We start from the raw sequence: 15,789 nt of genomic DNA, 5'->3' as shown, positions 1-15,789 counted from the left end.
TCTAAATTATGTCAGTGATTCTACGCGATTAAATATGATCAAGAATTATTTTATTTCGATCTACAGTGTAATAAGAGTTTAGAAAAAGATTAGCCTATAGCCATAAATAATATATATATATATATATACAAGCTTATTTCTTTTTTCTTAACTTTTAACTTCTTTTAAAAATTATCAAGAATATTAAATCAACTTAATAGGCTAGGTTAACGAATTTTCTTATACAAACATAATGAATGCAATTCAAAACTAAGTTTTTATAGATAAATTCAGGAACTATGAATATGACAAAATAATATTATTTTATATATATATTATATATATATTAATTGTATAGCTATAATAGTACTACTTCCCCCCCCCCCCGGGACGTAGTACATCGAAACCCCCCCCCCCCCCCCTTTTTTTTTAGGGGGGGGGGGGGGGGCCCTTAGCCGAGTCAGTGCACAGGGCCCAGAATTCCCAGCGACGCCCCTGATTGTCTTACAATGGAAATGGTACTTCAAAATCCTTTGGCGGCCTCCTCCCCCTTAATGGTGTCATATTACGGTCTTTTAGAATCACAACTTTTTACAATCTTGACAAAAAACATATCATTGGAAAGGTCTGAGTCTCAGGATTGCATATGTGGTGGTTATTTTGTGATAGAATGAAAAATGCATGAAAAAAATATATAGCATTTGGATGGCACCTGGTGGCTGTTTGTGGTATAACGTCTAAACAAACTTTCACAGGAACCTCAATTTTTTTTTATATCAACTTCAAATTTGGAACATAACTTATTAAGATGTGAGGCTTCAATTTGATGTCAAATTTAGGATAAAACCTGTTATGGAAAATATGTATTTTTTATAAAATATAATAAAAAATGTACAGTGAATTTTATTTACAGTAAATTTAAACTTCTATAATTTGTTGAAACTTTATTTTTTTTTTTGAAAGAATTCCACTTCTGCAATAATCTGCTGATTGTCTTCTTTAAAAAGAGACCAGCCTTAGATCTGTATTCCAAAGTGTTCATGAATTACAACAATTAAAGTTTGGATAGTGCACTTTCATGCCTTTTTAAAAAATGGGGGATGACAGTTAAGGGATTAAAGTATTTTTGTAGCAGACTCTGATCCACATATCTTTGTGGAATAAATCTTATCCTGGACAACAAAAAAGTAATAGCCAGTAATTCAAGTCAAATTTTATTTTATGCTAAAAATCACTAGGATATTAAGGAAAGATCATGTTCCATGAAGATATTCTGTACATTTCCAAGTGTAAATATATCAAAACTTAATTTTTGTTTAATAATATGCATAGTTAAGAGCTTCATTTGCACAACTTTAAAGTTGATTTTCTCAGTATTGTCCTATCCTAACTAACCATACATCAATAGAAAGATTATTTATTCCTGTATAGATCTCAACTGAATCCTGAAAAATTGTCATTGAGGGTCACAAATAAGTAAACAATCCTTAGTTGTCATTTATTAAAAAAGTGTCAACCCACTAAAACTAAAAACTTACATTTAATTGTTGCCTTAAATGTGTAGATTAAAAAACTGTAAATAAATTAATTATAGTATAATGGTAAAAATAAAAAAGTTATAGCCTCTAGTGAAATGTTTAAAGCACTTTTTGGACTATTTGGAATTTAATACTGATAATGAAAATTGAAAATAAAGTTAAAATGATAAATGTTAATCAGAATTAAATTTCAAATGGATAGAGAAAACAATGCTATTAATAATAATAATAAATATATGTATATAATAACATACAAATAATATGTTATTAAAAATTATGAAAACACTTTTTACACTTTTTATAGTGTACTCTTTAATTGTGGTAAGATTTAAATGATTTTTTATATATTAATATATTTTATATTTTATATATATATATATATATATATATATATATACATATATATATATACATTTTTTAATATTATTACATTACAGAACACTAAAATGCTCTAAATTACTATATTTTTGGTTTAAAATGAATTTATTAATATGTTCAATAAATGTACATTTATTAATAAGTTGAATAAATAATAATTAAGTAATAAACCTTTTTTTTATAATTTCTTATTAATAAATGTTCACCTTTGGATTATTGCTGATGCCTCTTGAAATTATGTGTCTATTTTTAATTGGCAACCTAGTAATAAATAATACATAATAATAATAATAATAATAATAATAATAATAATAATAATAATAATAATAATAATAATAATAAACATATATAATATGTTATAAAAATGTATGAAAACATTTTTATAGTGTACTCTTTAACTGTGGCAAGATTTAAATTAACTGGTTTTAATTCATTATTTTTTACAATATATATTGTTATATTATATTTATATTATATTATTATATTTTTTTTTTACATCTTTTAATATTTTTAACATTTTAAATAATAAAAAAACATAATATAATACTAATAATAGCAATAATAAGTAGCGTAATAAATAATATATTTCATATATATATATATATATATATATATAATACACACACTGGTTTTTGTGATGACAAAAACATAATTTTTCAAAAACATTTTTCATAGAATATTATTATCACCATTTTAAAGTACACTCTAAAAGTGCCGTAAATTATTATTATTATTATTATTATTATTATTAATATTATTATTATTATTGCTTAAAATTAACCCAAAATAGGTTGGAAATGAACATATTGAATAAATAATAATTAAATAATAAACCTTTTTTTTACTTTTTTTTAAACTTTTGATTATTGCTGATGCCTCTAGTAATTATGTGTCTGATTTTTAATTTACAACCTATTTTGGGTTCATTTTTAACCAGCCATATATTTGTTTTTAAACAATAGTCGAGTTAGAGTGTAATAACTATCATTAATTATGATAATAAATAATACATTAAAAATAATAATGAAAACTTGTACCATTTAATGTATTAATAATAAATAGCTTTTACTAAAGTCAAAGATATATATATTTTATATAACATTATTTTAACTTTTTAAACGATTACAGTATCATTGATAATAATAATGTCCACAGAGCAGGGCTCAAACAATGGAGCAGGCTGGCATCTGTTAGTATGGACAGAGAGTATAATAATCATAACACGCATGTGGAGTTCACATGTAGAGTGAGTATATGTTTGATCATTTACAGTTGTCATCACACACGGTTAATCTGACAGGAAGTGTGTCCGCCCTACGGACGCTCCGCTTTGGACACTCCACTTCCTGTCCGGTGTGAACACTAGGCCTGTTTTTGCATACGTGTTCATTTTTCATGCCATTTTTCCTCTGTTTGGCACACTCTGTTATTTTCCAATGGAATCGAAGGGATGTGAGAGCGTTTTTTTCCATGGGTTATTGACGTCACCTGTGTTGTATTATCCAAAGGGAGTGAATCTTTGTGATTGTAAGATTGTAAATTCTGATCACTGACTGAATCATTTTCCTAAAACAAACAAAATGAGAAAATCCCTATAATTCTGTAGTCAAACATCCCTGGTTTATGTCTAACAACATAAAACATCAAGCTGAAGTCTCAAATTGCAGTAAAAGCTGGAATGTGGCGCCAAAACCTTAGTGAAAAAGTACTTTAGTGTACTTTTAAGGTTGCTAAGGTTTTATATACGTTTAATATACTTTAAAAGCATATGTTAATAGTTTAAATTGATATTGACCCTTTATATCTAATGTTTAATATGGTTGTCTCTGAAATATGAATGCATTGACATTAATGTTATTTCTATTGAAGCTTGTATGTTGTGCATTGAAATATATTTGTAATGACAAAGTTTTAATTGAGCACATTTAATCTAATATAAAACAACACTCTAAAGTTAAAACTAGATCAAAAAAGTTTGTCAAGACAAACTTTAAGTTGGACCAGGATATTTTAAAGAAATAAAAAGTAAAAGTATAAAAAGTTTTAAAAGTTTAAAAGCAAGTTGCTAGTATGTTTCTAGCATGATTAGCAATTTGCTAGCATGCTTCTAGGATTATTAGCAAATTGCTAGCATGTTTCTGACATGATTAACAAGCTGCTAGCATGATGCTAGCATGGTTAGCATGTTGTTAACATGTTTTAGCATGATTAGCTTGTTGCTAGCATGTTTTAGCATGATTAACAAGTTGTTAGCAAGTTGCTAAAATGATTATAACATAATTACCAAGGTGCTAGAATGCTTCTAGCATGATTAGCTTTTGTTACTAGCATGTTTTCAACATGATTAGCACATTGATAGTATGTTTCTAACATGATTAGCAAGTTGCTAGTATGTGTCTAGAGTGATTAGCAATTTGCTAGCATGTTTCTAACATGTTTGTAGAATGATTAGCAAGTAGCTAACATGATTCTAGCATTATTAGCAAGTTGCTGACATGTTTCTAGCATGATTAGCAAGTTGCTGACATGTTTCTAGCATGATTAGCAAATTGCTAGCATGTTTATAGCATGATTAACATATTGCTAGCATTTTTAACATGATTAGCAAACTGCTAGCATGTTGCTAACATGATTAGCATGTTGCTAACATGTTGCTAGCATGATTAGCATGTTGCTAGCATGTTTTAGCATGATTAACAAGTTGTTAGCAAGTTGCTAAAATGATTATAACATAATTACCAAGGTGCTAGAATGCTTCTAGCATGATTAGCTTTTGTTGCTAGCATGTTTTCAACATGATTAGCACATTGATAGTATGTTTCTAACATGATTAGCAAGTTGCTAGTATGTTTCTAGCATGATTAGCAATTTGCTAGCATGTTTCTAACATGTTTGTAGAATGACGTCATGTTTTCAACATGATTAGCAAGTTATTAGCATGATTTTAACATGATTAGCAAGTTACTAGCATGTTGTTACCATTATTAACAAGTTGCTAGAATGCTTCTACCATGATTAGCTTTTGTTGCTAGCATGTTTTCAACATGATTAGCAAGTTGCTAGCAGGTTTTTAACATGATTAACAAGTTACTAGCATGTTGTTACCATTATTAACAAGTTGTTAGCATGATTCTAGCATGATTAGCTTTTGTTGCTAGCATGTTTTCAACATGATTAGCAAGTTGATAGTATGTTTCTAACATGATTACCAAGTTGCTAGCAGGTTTTTAACATGATTAACAAGTTACTAGCATGTTGTTACCATTATTAACAAGTTGTTAGCATGATTCTAGCATGATTAGCAAGTTTTTAGCATTATTAACATGTCACTAGCATGACTTGAAAGTTACTAGCATGTTTTTAGCATGACCAGTATGTTGCTAGCATGATTAACATGTTATTAGCATAATCAACAAGTTACTGGTTATATTTTCTAGTATTATTACCATGTTGCTAGCATGTTTCTAGTACGATTAGTCTTGATTAGCATGTTGCATAACATAAACGTTTATAGTATATTTCCAGCAGGATTAATATTTTGTTAGCATGTCTTTAACATGATTAGCATGTTTTTAGCATGATTACTATGTTGCTAGCATGTTCCTACCATATTTCTCACATGATTACCATGTTGTTAAGATGTTATTACCATATTTCTAGTATTTTTACCATGTTGATAACATGTTTTAATATGATTTTCATGTTGCCAGCATGTTTTAACATGGTTAGCATGTTGTTAGCATGATTAGCAAATTGCTAACATGTTTTAGTATGTTGCTAGCATAATTTAGCATGTAGTCCTAGGATAGTTATTCAGCTTTGATGGTGATAGACAGATTAAATACTAGAAACATTACATGACTTGTTGTACAAAAGTTTTCACCCCCTCAATGAAAGTCTATGGGACTTTTCATAGCTTTGATCATCCGTTTACAGAAAATCGCTAGTCCAGTGATTTAAAAAAGATATAGCAACCTGAGTCAGACCAGTCTGAAGGTGGTTGTAACTTGAAAAAAAAAATTGTCTTAGAAAAGGAAGAAGAAGAAGAAGCTTAAAGGGGTCATCGGATGCAAAACTCACTTTTACATGTTGTTTGAACATTAATGTGTGTTTTGTTTTAATCTTTAAAAGTAATATCCCCTTTTTAAAATCAGCTCATTCTCAGCTTCTTGTCGGTGTGACGACACACAATTGATTGACATGAGCGCCTTACCTTAGACCCGCCCTCATCGAGCTGAAACAGTCAGAATACGATCGCCATTGTGTGACTCAGATGCAGAGGAAGACAAGAATGTCTCAGATTAAGCGATTGAGGTGTTCTGTTGTTGGATGTAATAATGAACATAGCAGTCGTCATTTACTCCCAAAACTCTCGAGGATAACATTACTTTCGTTTTTTAAAAAGGAAAGCGCCGATCCCGATCTGCATATGTGTCTGTATTCGTGTGAATCATCTCCTGTTCTGGCGATATCACTTTTAGCATAGCTTAGCATAGATCATTGAATCCTATTAGACCAATAGCATCGCGTGGAGAATTAGCCTATTTCCAAAAAAAGTGGAGTGTACTTTTAAGACCCTACAGAATCATATGAACTTGTGGAAAATGGGCATCCGATGACCCCTTTAAATAGCAGTAGATCAGTAAGCTGGCTTCCTCAAGCCAACTTAAATATGCTGCACTGATAACAACCTTCATGACATCGAATTCCAGAAACAGTGGCGTGTGTGTGTTTGATGGATTGAAGGAAAGACATGTGCAGCGGTGAAGTGAGCGAGAGGGAGGAGCAGCACAGATATAGTGTGAGTCTGTCCTACCTGTCTGTAACTGAAGCCTTGCAGAAGCAGGAAGTAGGGGAAGTCCAGAGGCGGGTGAATGGAATACTGTGTGGCGCTGTCATCGCTGCTCTCCGTCTCCTCGCGTTCATTAGCAGGACACTGTGTCGCTTTGTCGGCCTCTGCCTCTGGATCCTCCTCCTGCGTTCGCTCCATACAGGTGCTCTGAGCTTCAGCTGTCAGATCCGTCTCACTGAGACTCTTAAACAGATTGTGTCTGCATACATCCAGCGGGACGGATTTCCCTCGGGAGCGTGTCTTTTGCAGCTTTCGTGCCTGTGCGTTTATACCTGAAGAAAGTGTTAAAGGAATAGTTCAGCCTCAGGCCATCCAAAATGTAGAGTTTGTATCTTCCTCATATTTGGAGAAATGTATCATTCCATCAAAGTGTAGTGAATGGGTGCCGTCAGAATTAGAGTCTAAACAGCTGATAAAAACATCATAATAATCCACAAGTAATCCACACCACTCCAGTCCATTAGTTAAATCTTGAGAAGCCAAAAGCTGCATGTTTGTAAGAAACAAATTCATCATTAAGACATTTTTAACTAAAATATGAGTCCATAATCCATAATAACAAAGTCTAGTCAGAATCAGGAGAGAAATCTGCACAGATTTTAAATGCGAAAACAACAGTAGATGGACTTTTTCACTGGAGGAAGCGTTATGGACTCATATTTTAGTTAAAAAATGTTAGTGTTGATTAATTGTGGAATATTGTGGTGTTTTTATCAGCTGTTTTGACTCTTATTCTGACGGCACCCATTGACTGCAGAGGATCCATTTGTGAGCAAGTGATTAAATGTTTAATTTTCCAAATCTGATGAAGAAACAAACTCATCTACATCTTGGATGGCCTGAGAGAACATTTTCAGCAAATAAACTAATTCTTTATTTTTTACTGCCCCTCAATAGCTTGGGATCAGTAAGATTTTTAATGCTTTTTAAAGGAGACTTCAAGGCTGCGTTTATTTGATTTAAAAAATACTGAAAATTTTGCCCCTGTGTGTTTGTCTGTACGAATAAAATGCTGCAAATGGATCCGCTCGTCTCCGACCATCCTTGTGACAGAAGACTTCGCCGCTACAAGGATCCAGCAGCTAGTATGGTGTAATCCGGTTCCAGCACGAACCCCACTGTACAGATCATGCGTCTCAAGCAGGGTGAGCGGTCTATTGAGGATTATGCTATGGACTTTGTGGAATTGGCAAAGCAGACTTCTATGGATGATGTATGCCTGATGATTTTTTTCCGTGGAGGACTCTTAGAGCCATTGGCTTCACTGATGCCCACGTTCTAACCTAGCTGGACTTTACAAACTTACGTGGACATTGCTCTGCAAATGAGTGCTCTCCCTTTACTGTGGGAATCAAAGAAGACAACAATGTTCCCACAGTAAACACCCTTCCAGAGCCTGTTCACAAGATGGCTGCCTTTCCAGAGTCTACACGCAAGATGGCTGTCCTTCCAGAGCCTGTTCGCAAGATGGCCGCCTTCCCAGAGTCTCCGCTGGTTCCGCCCAGCCTTCCAGAGCCTCCGCTGGTTCCGCCCAGCCTTCCAGAGCCTCCGCTGGTTCCGCCCAACCTTCCAGAGCCTCCGCTGGTTCCGCCCAGCCTTCCAGAGCCTCCGCTGGTTCCGCCCAGCCTTCCAGAGCCTCCGCTGGTTCAGCCCAGCCTTCCAGAGCCTCCGCTAGTTCCGCCCAGCCTTCCAGAGCCTCCGCTGGATCAGCCCAGCCTTCCAGAGCCTCCGCTAGTTCAGCCCAGCCTTCCAGAGCCTCCGCTGGTTCCGCCCAGCCTTCCAGAGCCTCCGCTGGTTCAGCCCAGCCTTCCAGAGCCTCCGCTAGTTCCGCCCAGCCTTCCAGAGCCTCCGCTGGTTCAGCCCAGCCTTCCAGAGCCTCCGCTGGTTCCGCCCAGCCTTCCAGAGCCTCCGCTGGTTCAGCCCAGCCTTCCAGAGCCTCCGCTGGTTCAGCCCAGCCTTCCAGAGCCTCCGCTGGTTCAGCCCAGCCTTCCAGAGCCTCCGCTGGTTCAGCCCAGCCTTCCAGAGCCTCCGCTGGTTCAGCCCAGCCTTCCAGAGCCTCCGCTGGTTCAGCCCAGCCTTCCAGAGCCTCCGCTGGTTCAGCCCAGCCTTCCAGAGCCTCCGCTGGTTCAGCCCAGCCTTCCAGAGCCTCCGCTGGTTCCGCCCAACCTTCCAGAGCCTCCGCTGGTTCCGCCCAGCCTTCCAGAGCCTCCGCTGGTTCCGCCCAGCCTTCCAGAGCCTCCGCTGGTTCAGCCCAGCCTTCCAGAGCCTCCGCTAGTTCCGCCCAGCCTTCCAGAGCCTCCGCTGGATCAGCCCAGCCTTCCAGAGCCTCCGCTAGTTCAGCCCAGCCTTCCAGAGCCTCCGCTGGTTCCGCCCAGCCTTCCAGAGCCTCCGCTGGTTCAGCCCAGCCTTCCAGAGCCTCCGCTAGTTCCGCCCAGCCTTCCAGAGCCTCCGCTGGTTCAGCCCAGCCTTCCAGAGCCTCCGCTGGTTCCGCCCAGCCTTCCAGAGCCTCCGCTGGTTCAGCCCAGCCTTCCAGAGCCTCCGCTGGTTCAGCCCAGCCTTCCAGAGCCTCCGCTAGTTCCGCCCAGCCTTCCAGAGCCTCCGCTGGTTCAGCCCAGCCTTCCAGAGCCTCCGCTAGTTCCGCCCAGCCTTCCAGAGCCTCCGCTGGTTCCGCCCAGCCTTCCAGAGCCTCCGCTGGTTCCGTCCAGCCGTCCTGAGATTCCTGTCTGCCCGGTTCAGGCCACGGAGGCCATTTATGGACTGTATATTTTCCCCATTCGAGCTACGGAGGCCGTGTATGGACTGTTGAGTTTCCCACCCACCCTCCCTACTGCTCCAGTCCCACCACCTCTGTCTCCTGACAGTCCCTCTGCTCACCCTCAACCCACCTTCGGTGCAGAGGACTTGCCGTGGGACTGCCAGTCTCCATCGGTGCCCTGGCTAGAGGATCCCTCACCATCGCCTCCAGCCTCAGAGTCCTGGACTCCGCCTCGGCCCTCCGACCCTGCGGCTCCACCCCGGCTCTCTGCTCCCTCGTCTCTGCCGTCGGCCGTCGGCCCACCAGCTCCACCGGGCTCCATCGTCCCTCCGGCTCTGCCCTGGTCAGTCGTCGCCCCACCTTCGCCTCTGGACTCTACTCCTCTGGCTGCGCCTTGTCACTCCGTCCTACCGGCTCTGTGGACCTCCTCTCTCCCGTGGGCACAGCCTCTGTTGCTCCGGCTCCGCCGCGTACCTCCGGACCTCCATCTCCGCCTTGGTCGCCAGAGCCTTGGGTTCCGCCTTGGCCCTCCGGATCCTCGGTGTTGCCCATGACCTTCGCCTCTCCGGTTCCACCTCGGGCTCTGCCGGCTCCTCCTCCGTCGGTCAGCCCCATGCAGGAGCCACCCCTTCCTCCACCATGGCTTCTCCCTCCGTCGGCTCCGCCTCAGTCTCCTGGTTCTCCACCTGCACATGGACCGGGGCCTCCATTCAGGCCTCTGTGCCATGCCCACTCCATCCCGAACTACCACACAGGTATTTGGAGCGTCTGGAAGCCGCTCCTAGGTGGGGGGCTCTGTCATAATTTGAGCCTCAGTCCCCCTGGGATCACAAACTCTTGCACCTTACATCATGGACTTCATCCCCCACAAGCCACTGCACCCATCACTGCTCACACCTGCAGCTCATTCTCACACACACACACACACACACACACACCTGCAGTTAATCACACAGACACCATATAAGCCACTGTCACACTTAGCTCTGGGCGAAGTCTTGTATTGCCTCGGCTGCATTTCTGAGCGTTTCTTCCCGTGTTTGTTTTCCCGTGTTTTGATTCCTGGACTCCATCCCGTGTTTGATTCTTGCTGCCAGCCCCGACCTTTCTGCCTGTGTTTGACGACGATTTCTGCCTGCCCCTGTGTGTTTGTCTGTACGAATAAAATGCTGCAAATGGACCCGCTCGTCTCCGACCATCCTTGTGACATAAAGGATCATGTGACACTGAAGACTGGAGTAATGGCTGATGAAAATTAAGCTTTGCATCACATTAATAAATTATATTTTAAAGTTTATTAAAATAAAAATTCTTATTTTGAATTGCAATAATATTTCATAATATTACTTTTTTCTGTATTTTTGATTAAACAAATGAAACAGCATAAGATACTTTTTTTTAAAAAACATGAAAAATCTCACTTATCCCAAACTTTTGAGTGGCAGTGTACATTCAAGACCAATCACAATTTATATGCAAATAGGTCTAAACAAGACAGCCAATCACAATTCAGTATGCAAATATTGCAACAAATCATAACAGTGGGTTAAATTTGAAATGCTGAGCATGTGATTATGCAGGAGGAATGGTGTCAAGGTGTACCAGCGGTCACAGTGTCCTTGTCTTTAGAGTTGTTTTCTTCTACAGTGGCCTTGCGCTGGATCTCAAAGCGGCGAGCGAATCCTTCTTTGGGTTTCCAGAGGGATTGCAGCAGCAGCGGCTTCTCATTGTCTCCTACCACACGAACGCATTCGGTCCTCCAGCACTGGTTTCCAATACAGCCGATCACATCACATAACACAAAGTCATCAGCGTCTTCTTTGCTCAGGGAGTATCTGAAACAAATATTAACAGCATTTGATCAAAAATACAGTTGAAATTGTCAAATATTATTACAATTCAAAATAGCTGAAATGCTACTTAAACTTATAGATATTATTATTATTCTTCTGAGACTCAAATAATCAACTGCTCCTCCTCCTAGAGCTTTAGCTCTACAAACTCCAAACTCAGCCCAGATCTTCAGACTGATCTCACTGGGTGTGCTCCATCCTTTCTCAATGATCGGACTCACGTTTTTTTCTAAAATTGCTGATTAAAACTGGGATCTAAATCATGCTAACAATATGCTAACCATGCTAGAATCATGCTAGTAACTTACTAATTATGTTAGAAACATGCTAGTGACATGCTAATCATGCTAGACACATGCTAGCAACTTGCGGATAATGCTAGAAACATACTAGCAACTTGCTAATCACATTAGAAACATACTAGCAACTTGCTGATCACGCTAGAAACATATTAACAACTTGCGGATCACGCTAGAAACATACTAGCAACTTGCTGATCACGCTAGAAACATAAAAGCAACTTGCGGATCACACTAGAAACATACTAGCAACTTGCGAATAATGCTGGAAACATGTTAGAAACACACTAGCAACTTCTTAATCATGTTAGAAACATGCTATTCATGCTAACAATATGCTAGTAACTTGCTAATCATGCTAGCAACATGCTAGTGATATGCTAGTCATGCTAGAAACATTCTAGTAACATGCTAATCATGTTAGAAACATACTAGCAACTTGTTAATCATGTTAGCAACATGCTAGCAACGTGTTATTCATGCTAGAAACATGTTAGCAACATGCTAATCATGCTAGTAACAAAGCTAACAACTTGTCAATCATGTTTAAAACATGCTATCAACATGCTTATCATGCTAGAAACATGATAGTAACTTGCTAATCATGCTAAAACATGCTAGTAAATTGCTAATCAAGCTAGCAACATGCTATTGATATGCTTGTAATACTAGAAACATGCTAGTAACATGCTAGTCATGTTAGAAACATGCTAGTAACATGCTAATCATGCTAAAAATGTACTAGCAACTTGTTATTCATGTTAGAAACATGTTAGCAACATGCTAATCATGCTAGCAAAAAGCTAACAACATGTCAATCATGTTTAAAACATGCTATCAACATGCTAATCATGCTAGAAATATGTTAGCAACTTGCTAATAATGTTTGAAACATGCTAGCAACGTTCTAATCATGCTAGCAACATGCTAACAACGTCAATCATGTTTAAAAAATGCTATCAACATGCTAATCATGCTAGAAATATGTTAGTAACTTGCTTATCACGCTAGCAACATGCTAGTGATATGCTAGTCATGCTACTAACATGCTAGTAATATGCTAATCATGCTAGAAACGCTAACAACTTGTTAATTAATTATGTTAGAAACATGCTAGTAACTTGTTAATCATGCTAACAACATGCTAGTAAATTGCTAATCATGCTAACAACATGCTAGTGATAGGCTATTCATGTTAAAAACATGCTAGTGGCATGCTAATCATGCTAGAAACATGCTAGTAACTTGCTAATTAGATTAGATAAACTTTATTAATCCCAAAGGGAAATTAAATCATCATGGCAGCTCAATACATTCAATAAACACTTATTGTATCTATAAACAATACATGTGACTACAATACCCTTTGACAACACAACTTCTCTAGACAGACAAATTATAAACTCGAATAGCACTAGGTAGGAATCATGCCAGCAACATGTTAGAAACATGCTAGAAAATGTTAATCATGCTAACAACATGCTAGTCATGCTAGAAACATGCTAGTAACTGGCTAATCATGTTAATAACATGCAAAACAACATGCTAATCATGTTATCAACATGCTAATCATGCTAGCAACATGCTAGTGACATGCTAGTCGTGCTAAAAACATGCTAGTAACATGCTAATCATGCTAGCAACATTCTAGTAAATTGCTTATAATGCTAGCAGCTTGTTAATCATGCTAAAACAACTAAAAACATACTAGCAACTTGCTTTTAATTGCTTTTTCAACTTTTAATACTTTTGAACTTAAACTTTTGTAACTTTTTAAACTTCTTAAACTTTTAAAACTTTCTGGTCCGGCTTTATCAAGCCAACTTAAAGTTTGTCTTGACAAACTTTTTTTATCAAGTTTATTTCTGTGATCGAAGCTGAATTTTCATTACTCCAGTCTGCAGTGTCACATGATCATTCAGAAATGATTCTAATATGTTGATTTGCTGCTCAAGAAACAATTCTAATTATTATCAATTTTTAAAACAGTTGCACTGCTTTATATTTTTGTTGAAACTGAGATACATTTTATTTTTCAGGATTCTTTAATGAATAGAAAGATTTGAAACAGACATCTTTTGTAACATTATAAATGTCTTTACTGTCACTTTTGATCATTTTAATGCATTCTATATAATCTAATAAAAGCTACAGTACAATATTACAGTCTAAGAAAGGCAGGCACTTTCAGGCATACATGTTACTGTAGCTGTAGAATTGTGAAAGAATGGAGGATTTTAAGTATCTGAGTGCTGACGCAGCATTTGATCCAAAGTGGCTTCACCAAGGAATTCTTTTGCCTTGAATTTCAAACTTCTCCAAACCAACCGAGACATTTGGTATGAAAACTTCACATGCCATTACAATGGACTTTAACCAGTGTGCACAAAGGCCGTTTTGTGCATTTACTTAAATCCAAGCCATTCAGAAAATCATCTGGAGCTTTTGTTGAAAATAGCAACTGTATTATGAATTTAAATATTTTTTTAAATACTATCAAATATCATCAGCCAAATTTAAATATTGTTTCACACAACTAAATATATTTTTGAATTGCTAAGTCTTTTAGCTTTTGCCATGGAACCCTATTATTAACTGTTGGTGCATTTTCTCCATCACATATTTTAGTAATCATCATAAAGTAGGTATCATTTGAAAGCTTAACCACTCAAAACTCTTCCATTTTGAAGTTAGATATTTTATTTCCATGGAAAATGTATTTTAAATCAAGTGGGAGGTGTCATGTTATTAGCATTTTGCTAGCATGTTTAGCATTATTAGCATTATTAGCATTCTGCTAGCATGTTTTTTAACATGATTAATATTTTGCTAACATGTTTCTAGCATGCCTTTAGCATTATTAACTTGTTGCCAGCATTATAGCATGATTAGCATATTAAGATGTTGTTAGCATATTTCTAGCATTATTAACATGTTGCTAGCATGTTTTAACATGATTAATATGTTGCTAACATGTTGTTTAATATTATTAGTATTTTGCTAAGATGTTTCTAGCATGTTTTTCTAACATGATTAGCATGTTGCTAGCATGTTTCTGACATAATTAAAATGTTGCTAACATCTGTATAGCATGATTAGCATGTTAACATGTTGTTAGCATATTTGTAGCATTATTAGTATTTTGTTAGCATGTTGCTATCATATTTTTAAGAGGACTGGCATTGTATTAACCTGTTGTTAACATTTATAGCATTATTAACATGTTGTTAGCATGTTTTTGCATGATTAACATGTTGCTAGCATCTGTATAGCATGATTAGCATGTTAACTTGCTGTTAGCATTTTTCTGTTAGCATGTTTTAACATGATTACCATGTTGTTAGCATGTTTTAGCATGATTGGCATGTTGTCAATATATCTTACCATTATTAGCATGTTGCTAGCATGTTTTAACATTATAAGTATTTTTCCTATCATGTTTAAAGCATACTTTTACCATGATTAAGATGTTGTTAGCATGTTGCTAGAATATTTCTAGCATGATTAACATTTTTAGGATGATAGATCATTGTTAAAATGATTTTAGCATGTTGCTAACGTGTTAACATAATTAACATTTTGTTAGCATGTTTAGAACGTTGTTGACATGATTTTAACATGATTAGCATGTTGCTAACATGTTGTAACATTATATTAGCATGTTTTAGCATGATTAACGTGTTGTTAACATATATTAGCATTATTAGCATGTTGCTAGCATGTTTTTAGCATGATTAACATGCTGTTAGCATGTTGTTAGCATGTTTTAGCATTATTAGCATGTTGCTAGCATGTTTTAACATGATCAGCACATTGCTAACATGTTGTTAATATTATTAGCATATTGTTAGTATGGTTTTAACATGATTAATATGTTGCTAACATGTTTCTATTCTATTTATAGCATGATTAGCATTTTGCTAGCATGTTTTAGCATGATTAGCATTTAGCATGATTAGTACATTGTTAACATGTAACACTGTAAAAAGTTTTCACCAGATTCAACTTAAAAAGTTCAGCAGCTGTCTTTTTAAGTTAACATCAGCTTAAAACTACAAGTAATTTGAACTTACTACAATCAAAATGAGTTGATTTAACTTGTGAGTTTAAATTACTTAAGTTGGTTTAACTTAAC

At 37.1% G+C, this 15,789-nt stretch overlaps 1 protein-coding gene across 1 annotated transcript in view; it reads right to left on the bottom strand.

Moving 5' to 3' along the window:
• The window catches only part of LOC141297842 (ras-associating and dilute domain-containing protein-like), a 46,294-nt gene that overhangs the window by 27,254 nt on the left and 3,251 nt on the right, over nucleotides 1-15,789 (bottom strand). Inside the window, exons 3-4 of the mRNA XM_073828306.1 lie at nucleotides 11,105-11,337; nucleotides 6,712-7,019 (exon numbers count right to left, since the gene is read on the bottom strand). Of these exons, the coding sequence (XP_073684407.1) occupies nucleotides 6,712-7,019; nucleotides 11,105-11,337 (541 nt within the window). The remainder of the gene's footprint in view (nucleotides 1-6,711; nucleotides 7,020-11,104; nucleotides 11,338-15,789) is intronic.

Source organism: Garra rufa, chromosome 22, assembly GCF_049309525.1.
Source record: "Garra rufa chromosome 22, GarRuf1.0, whole genome shotgun sequence".
NCBI classification, from domain to species: Eukaryota; Metazoa; Chordata; class Actinopteri; order Cypriniformes; family Cyprinidae; genus Garra; species Garra rufa.
This window is presented reverse-complemented; position numbering and strand designations above follow the sequence as displayed.